The 7,922-nt window shown below is 39.4% G+C and overlaps 1 protein-coding gene across 5 annotated transcripts in view; it reads right to left on the bottom strand.

Annotated features, from left to right (window-relative positions):
• The window catches only part of LOC117478868 (transcription factor 4-like), a 188,287-nt gene extending 181,671 nt beyond the window's left edge, over positions 1-6,616 (bottom strand). For 2 of the 5 annotated variants that reach the window (XM_034125795.1, XM_034125792.1), the window contains exons 1-4: positions 6,154-6,616; positions 5,961-6,052; positions 5,640-5,678; positions 1,548-1,620 (exon numbers count right to left, since the gene is read on the bottom strand). In XM_034125795.1, the coding sequence (XP_033981686.1) occupies positions 1,548-1,620; positions 5,640-5,678; positions 5,961-6,032 (184 nt within the window). In that variant the 5' untranslated portion in view covers positions 6,033-6,052; positions 6,154-6,616. Of the gene's footprint in view, positions 1-1,547; positions 1,621-5,639; positions 5,679-5,960 lie in introns of those variants that run through there. The other 3 variants (XM_034125794.1, XM_034125793.1, XM_034125796.1) reach the window with 3 other exon arrangements.
• Between the last annotated feature and the right edge of the window lie 1,306 nt (positions 6,617-7,922).

Consider the following 7,922-nt stretch of genomic DNA (forward strand, 5'->3'; position numbering starts at 1 on the left):
TGTGTTTTTTTGTATTCTTTAAGACCCAAAAAACACAAAATAACTTTTAAGTAAACAAACACAACGAACTCATCTTCCACCTCTCCCCTCTACTGTTCCGTTTTCTCCCACTTGTTGCTGTCCTAAAGTGTCGGTAGAATGCCTCAACACTAATACGTTTTGATACTACAACTGATGCAACACCGGATGGATTGAGCAGAGTGACGCATTTGTCAGGTTGGGGAGGCTACTTTTACTTGCCAGAACGCATCATAATGACAAATGCTGTTTAAGTCAGTTAGCGAAAAATGGAACCAGGAAAACCGTTAATAAACCCAACTCTTGCACTTTTTTAGCTGAAACACAACCTTGCCGCTCGATGTCTCATTCAGTCTTTCTGACGCTGAACCGAGATGCAGTTTTTTGCTGAAGCTCCGTTAGCATTTTCAAACTGGCCTCATTCAAATGGATCTGTGATTCAACACAGGGCTAACGTTTGATTGATAAAGCCAGCCAGTCATTTAGGCTGTGTTCAGGCTCTGACACACTGATTAGTTACAGCCTGACTGGATGAATTAATGAATTAAATATAAGGCCTTGGTGTTTTAGTAAAAGAATGGCTGACTAGCATGAAGCAACTTTAGCAACTCCCTCCCCCAATATTAGTTTTATCTAACTGGCATTTCAAATAGAAAGCCATCATGTTCATCCATCGTTCACCAAACTGACTTTTTGACCCCAACAACACCACCGTGTAGAAAAACACAGTAAGCTGATGTACAACACACACACACACACACACCCACACACACACACACATCACACACTCATGGGCAGGAAATAATCAGGGCAGCAAACTTTGAAAAACAGGAAGTCTCCTTCAGGGTTGATTTTTAGAAGCTGATAACATAATTGTTGCCCAAAAGTCAATAAACATGACATCATCGTCTTATCGCTGTATTGTTAACGCCAACATTACATCAGTTACTGTGTCATGAAGCAGGAACCAACACGTACAAACTAGTAGAAAAAGTACACGTCACGCAGGTATATTCCAAGGGATTTCAACAGAATTAAGTTGAGCAGCGATTGCTGTTTTAGGAAAGTACTGACACTTGTTTGAAATAAAACCATCAATTTGTATTCTGTCTTTAGAGATTTACATCTTCATTGGGAATCAATTGGTTTTGGGATTGGGTGCCACGGACAGGTAAGTATTAAGTGATGGGCTTTCCAATAATCAAGCTATTTAATCAGATCAGGCCAACTCATTGTTTGAGTGACGTAACATTTTGACTAAAACTTTAGTAGAGAAAATCACCAGCTCACCAAGAACAGAGTATTCAAAGAAAACCTGAGCATACAGTATATTAAACAAAATGTCTCCTAAAAATAAAAAGTACTCCTCAAAGCAAAAAACCCCAAATCTGCATCTGCATGTGCAGAACATGGTTACCCTCAGAAGAACATTTAAACAGCAAGCGAAGCATCAGAGAGCAGGTGTAAGAGGAAGGACGGGAGGAGGCTGAGGGAGGGTTGAAAGAGGGATAAAGAAAAAGCTGACGTACTTGAGCCGGAGAAATGTCCGCTCCCCAGGGACGGCGGTCCGTTCTTTCCACTGCCAACAGGAGGGGAAAACATCTACAAGACAAACAGAGCGCACATTATCTCCGAGAGCACTGACACCGCAGACAGCAAGAAACATCTCTACACATTATCATAGAGCCATGAAAAGCTTCATTCCAAAACACAGGGCAACGTTTGGCTGAAAGATGCTGCTCGTCACATTAAAATCCAAGGAAATGTCTTAAATATAAGACATTTATATGTCTCTTTTTAACCCAGATAGCCCAATCTCGTTTTGGAAAGAAACTCTTCATGGATATTTACCAAGAACACAAAAGGCCAAGTATCACTAGGGCTGGGTGTCAACACTAACACTAGTTAGATATTAAGTTTTGGTACTCATACCAAATGGTTTTTATTCCCTATATATTAATATCATTTGAAACACTTTCCATTTAAAAAATAGCAACATTCTTCAACTTGTGATTTTTTTTAAGCACTAGATTATTGTGTGAATACTGTAGTCTATAGCTGGCACATGTTTTATTGATATATGGGGATCAAAAAATAACTAAAAGATGTATTGCCTGCATAGTTGGGACAGAGTCACTTTTTTGTAAGTCGCAGGTAAGTCCCAACTCTTGATCAACAAGTCCCAAGTCAAGTCACAAATCAAGAACAGTAAGGCCCTGATTTATATCCCAGATCAACACCAACAAGTCCAGTGTTAAGTCCAGAGTAAAGTCCTAAGAAAAGTCCAACAAGGTCTAAATCAAACCCCATATCAAGGCAAACAAGTCCAGACTTAAGGTGTAAATCAACGTCAAGAAACCAACGTCAAGTCCCAGGTCAAGACGGAAACATAACGCATCAAGTCCTATGTCAAAAAGTCCTAATTCAAGACTAACAAGTCCAGAGTCAAGAGAGGCAAGACCCCTTTGTAACATGTGAAAAACGGGTCAATCCCATTTCCTGTGAGGAGACAGGTCCCAGTACAGGTGAATCCAGAGAAAGGTTCCACACAATAAAAGATATCCAGGTAAAAGAGTCAAGACCTGACAACAAGTTCATAACCAGGTCCAACTCCTTTTCATTTGTCTTTCCTAAACATGTCAGTTTGTGCCATTTGACCCATCTTATCCTATATAAATGTTTAAAAAAGCAACAGTCAGTTTGGGACATCTACAGATATAATCCAACGACTGTTTTTAAAACATCACCAAATGTAATATTTCACTGATTAATCAAACATTGTGAGTTATTGATGTGAAACAGTTACAATGGTTTGTCAATTCTAAGCCAAATATATAAGTTGTGGTTTTTCTTGTATTGACTTTAGCTTTCTTTACGAAGATGTATCGTCTGCTGTCAGGTTGATTTGAAATGTATCCAAAAATGAAGATTGACTTATTTCAGATAAATACGTTTCATATTTTGCTCGATAAGAATATTTAGCCAAACAGTAGTCATTGGGGGACAGTAAAGGTTGAGTTGCAAGGTGTTTTATTGTATTTTCAATTAAGACTTAAGTAAGGTTCACGACTTGATTCGGACTCCTGACTCGAGCCCGCACCTCTTGAGGCCAGCTTTCCATACTAGACTGTTTTCATTCACTATAAACACGTTTTTGTCTGTACTCAAAAAGCACACCCAGCCCTAATGATCACTCAGCTCAGAGTTGAACACAGATATGAAGAGTTATTTGTCCAAAATACTGTGGGAAAAATGTTTGGGGAGCAGAATAATATGTATAATTGCTCATTCAACATCTGTGAAAAATAAAAACAGGCTCACTTTTAAATCACCTGCTCAATTTTACTCTACATGTTTTGTCATTCAAACGTTCGCCAAATGTTGGACGGCTGATGGTTGAAATGAAACCCTTCATATCTGCTTCATATCTGACTCAAACATATGAGATCATCATCAGTACTAGTTACCATCTGTTCTACACATCTACAGGAAAATAAGCCCACGTTGACACGGACACTGCATACTGATTCCTGTTGTTCTAAAGTACGAGCTACTGTACAGCAACCCAGGAAAAACCGTTCAAAGTGAGACATGTGACCCTGCTAGATAACCTCTGTGGAGAAAAACACCAGGCCTATGTGTCGCCGTGTTTGATGGTGAAATCTCAGTGATCTCCCACTTTCAGATGCTAAAAAACCTTTTCAGGATTGAAGGGATTTGTTCTTGTCTTTTGAAATAAACACAATATAGGTAATTAAAACCCTGACTGCAACAATAAACGCTGGATCTGTCATTGTTCCTAATGCAGCCTGCAGGGCCTGTAATGTGTACGTTGGATACTGGGGTTGCTCGCTCGCGGCGGTAATGAGAAAAAAAATGCTCGGGAGATAAAAGATGGAGTTGGGATTATTAGCAGGTCTATCGATATCCCAGCCGAAGCACTCTGAGCTGCGGGTGTCAGCTTGTGGGCGTGCAGAGACAGATGATCGCATAAATTAATGCGACCGGCCTGCGTTTATAATGAGAGGAGACACGTTCTAGCTGCTGCTGCCCTCCTTTGTTTGAATATTTTCTCAAGACATTTAATTGACGACAGGCTGATTGACATTTTTTGGAAATCTGTTCAAATTCAAACACAGGTTAAATGTCTAATATTCGTGTCAAACAGCTGCTAAATTATGATATTGTGAGGTTTTGTTTTGAACTTTTGTTCATAATTATAATCATATAATATTCCTTGAGAGACTTTGGAGCATAAATCTTCCACTCATAATAAGATTTATGGTGATTTAGTGATATTTGTGTTACCTGTAATATTAATAAAGAGCATTGTACATTATTTATTGTGTGCTGCCAGTCTATCAATAGATTTACAATATTCCTATATAGATTTAATATGTCTCTTTGCTTCTCAATTATGTATTAAATTACTGGAGATAATGCGAGTACTACTAAATGATGTTAATAGTGATTTTGTTTAAAACAATTGTGCTTTTTAATTTCTATGGGTAATCAAACAATGTGTTTATGATATATACAGGCCTACAAAGCCAATACAGCACATATTATAATACAAATATTGCTATAGAGTAATATGAAATGCCTGTGGTTATACATTTTTACATGACAATTAAAAAATATATTATAAAACAATCATACAATATTCTTATCATAATGAGAAATATCAAGTTTTATGTTAAATTGATCAATACTGTATGACCTGAAGTGGTTGATTCAAAATCAATATAGTAAAGCTATAGGAAGTAATTGTGTAGGTTTTGTTGTTTTAATAACTTTTTAATTCATATCTCCTTTGATTTATTTCTACAATGCTTCTCAGGGTCGGTTACAGTACAGTGTCTGAAGGCCTCAGCTGTGATCGTATCAAATCTGTTTATCACATTACCATTCGGTATCGATTGAAAGCTACATAAATGTGTATTTTACTTCATATGTATGTGCATTTTGAGCAGCATCACTAGTCTGATTCCTCTTATATCAAGACCTTTTATTGTTAACAGTGTCCACAATGATACTCCTAGATCCCTCCAGTCACTTACATTGTGTATGCAGGCCTCAGCTGTGATCTTATGCATTTATTGCATTATGAATGAAAATAATGCAGCAAAATGTGGTGATTTTGTATCCTATATTTGCTATTTCTCATTCAGCATCACTCCTGTAGTGGTGATATTTTCTTTCAATAACAATATTAATGTCAGCCTGGGTTTTTTTTTCTCATTTTGGGATGTTTTACATTTTTTCCCCTCCTCCTCTTCGGGCCAAAGTTGCTCCCAGAGGAGAGGCGCGCAGAAAACATGGCCGAGAGCCGGACACTGTTTCCTGCCGTCAAGTTCGCAACACACACTGTCCTTTACCCTCTTTTTCTTTTTTTTAAAGACACAAACTTTTAAAAGCAGTTGCACATTAAAACTGCGTAGAGAAAGTGTGACACTCTCCTCTCTTTTCTGTCCTGCAGGTTCATGGTCGAGCCTTAAGCTTCCCGGTGCGTATATGGAGCAGCCCACAAACAGATTTAAATACAAACATTTTTCTAAATCATGGGCAGAAAAAGCAGTGGACATATGAATGAAAAAAAGGACTTAAATGAGATATATTACCATGGATGTTGGGAACATTTTCAAATCGCTGTTTCGCATCTATAAGACAACAAAATTACCAATGCAGCATCAAAAATCTCTGCACACACACACAGAAACAAAAATGAAACAATTACAAAAACAACAATATGCACTGACTTTTCTGCAACTTTACTCTTTACATGTTTAGTTAAAGGGCTATAAATATGCAGGTTACTGTGCAATATTAACAGTGTAAACAGTGGTCGCTGTAAGGACCCGTTTAATGCTCTTCTACGGCTTGTACTGCCACGATACTACTCGTTATATTCATATCAACAAGAAGTAAAAACATGTCCTTACCGCGCTGAAATCCAATAAGTCGCTCAGTTCCTTGTCCGTTCCCAAAGCTGCCATCCGCTGTTGATGATGCATTTTAGCAAAATCTCACGGACCTACAAACAGGGGAAACAAATGAAGAGACAGATGGACAGGAGAGGACAGGTAGACAGATTGATAGATGGAGATAAAGAGGGAGAGGAGAGAAGAGGAACACCTCGGCTTTTTGCGCACCGCTCCTCTCCGGGATCTCTTTTTTCCTCCACAGCGAAATAAATCCAGTGAAACACAAGCGATCGCGATTCTAGTTCATCCTCCGAGCTCCTGGTTCGATAGAAATGTCGAGAAAAAAGCTAGCAGGAAATAAAAAAGAAAGAGAGGCGACAGGACCGGAGTGTTTCCGCGTGTGTTTTGGTGTGTGTTCCCCAGCCAAACAAGTCCGACCTCTCCGCGTTAAGACGCAGTTCGTCCGCCGCGGATGACTGTCAGGGTCCGGATATAAATAAATAACACGCCGAGAGGAAAGATCACCTCGGAAATTCGGAGATGTTCTCCAGTGTGGGGTCAGAGGAAGAGTCCAGGCAGGTTGAGTGCTGCTCCACGCCGGGCTCAGGTCCCCTCCGCTCGGCTGCGGGTTGCTGAAGATGCCCGGTACGCAGCACGGATCCCATGTGCGTCTGGCACAGCCTCGGCGTAATAAATGTGTTCGTGCGGCCACCTAGCTGATACTCTCACCCAGCACCGCCGCTCACACAGCAAACACACGGAAAGCTGTAGAAAAATGAAATAGATTTTAAGGAAAAATTGTTGGTTGGATTGATTGGATGATTGGTGCGGTGATTGGCTGCTTTCATTTGGATCGGGTTAATTGGGGCAGGGAAAGGTGATTCTGTTTCCCCTCTGGAATGCAGAGAATCCTTATTAGGCTTAAAAATACATTAAATACAACCTTTTTTGAATGTGTTCATTTCATATTTACGATTGATTTTTCATGCCTTTTTTCCTATGTTTCATGTATCGATGCATCTCTCTCTCTCTCTATGCATTTCAGCTATTGCTTTTGTATTGGTTAGACCAACAAGTGCACTAAACAAGTGCTCAACCTGCATGGTACCCCCCCCCCCCCCCCCCCCCCCCCCCCCCTCCCCTATGGGTCACCACTTAAACCACAACAGCACCAAAACCCACCTCTGGAAATACTTTGCTTTCCCCCCCCCCCCTCCCTCTGCCTGCAGGTATGAAATGACTGGCCTATTTCTGCAAATTACACCCAGTATGAGCAGGTTTCTGTGAGAGAACACACACAGGTGCAGGGACGACATAAAGGCGTATTTGTTGCCGTGTAAAGTGGTCCTGCCTGCTGGCCCTTCATGCCTCTCCCTCTCAAACTAACTAAAAGCCGTGTAACAGCCCATAAAGAACAGCACAGACCCACTCGTTGTTGTTAAAAACACACAAGTGCAAGCATGTTTAAATCTGTTCCTGATCTGAGGTGGAGTAGGCCTACTCAGATGTTTGAGTAAAGTAGAAGTACCAGAGTGTAGGAATATTCTGTTACAAGTAAAAGTCCTGCATTCAAAATGTTACTCAAATAAAAGTACAAAAGTACAAAAGTATTAGCGTCAATACAACTTAAAGTACCAAAAGTAAAAGTAGTCATTGTGCAGATTGGTCCATTTCAGAATGAGATATGTTTTATAATTATTGATTCAAGGCTTTTATTGGTCATACGTACATAGCTACAGTATAGTTATGTCGATGAACATTTTAGGTCACAGGCTCCACCAACAAAAAACACAATAAAACTGAAAAACAGTAAAAAATAGTGCAAGTAAATACAAAAAAAAATTGTAGAATAGTGAAATAGTGCAATAAGAATCTATATATAAGTTATTGGAATATGATATATTAGATAAATAATTTGTAAGTTGCAGCCAGATGAATGTTATGGATGTTGTTTCAAAAGTTCAGGTGTTTAATAGTCTG

The sequence above is a fragment of the Trematomus bernacchii genome, unplaced genomic scaffold, assembly GCF_902827165.1.
Source record: "Trematomus bernacchii unplaced genomic scaffold, fTreBer1.1, whole genome shotgun sequence".
Classification (NCBI taxonomy): Eukaryota; Metazoa; Chordata; class Actinopteri; order Perciformes; family Nototheniidae; genus Trematomus; species Trematomus bernacchii.